At 56.3% G+C, this 263-nt stretch overlaps 1 protein-coding gene across 1 annotated transcript in view; it reads right to left on the minus strand.

Moving 5' to 3' along the window:
- The window catches only part of REN (renin), a gene marked incomplete at its 5' end in the record, with an annotated part of 3278 nt that overhangs the window by 1956 nt on the left and 1059 nt on the right, over nucleotides 1–263 (minus strand). Inside the window, one exon of the mRNA XM_009707121.1 lies at nucleotides 94–102. Coding sequence (XP_009705423.1) covers nucleotides 94–102 — 9 coding nt within the window. The remainder of the gene's footprint in view (nucleotides 1–93; nucleotides 103–263) is intronic.

A 263-nucleotide genomic window follows, 5' to 3' on the forward strand; every position in this document is an offset into this window, starting at 1 on the left:
GCGGGAGCAGGGTCGGCCAGCCAGCCCCGGGGTGCACGGGTGACTGTTAGTGGGTGCTGTCTCGACAGCGCTCGTGCTTTTTTGTCTTCTTACTTTGAAGCTCTGCAAAGAGAGAGATGCTCCATAAGCCTGTGGTCCGAGGGCAGCTCTGTCCCCAGGGTGCCAAGGGGACCCAAACAGCACCCAGCTGAGGCTGCCGTTGCAGCCAGCATCATTAGGCTTTGTTTGTTATTGATGGATCCAGCTTTATTTGAGGTAAAGAG

This window comes from Cariama cristata, unplaced genomic scaffold (assembly GCF_000690535.1).
Source record: "Cariama cristata isolate BGI_N322 unplaced genomic scaffold, ASM69053v1 scaffold22579, whole genome shotgun sequence".
Lineage (NCBI taxonomy): Eukaryota > Metazoa > Chordata > Aves > Cariamiformes > Cariamidae > Cariama > Cariama cristata.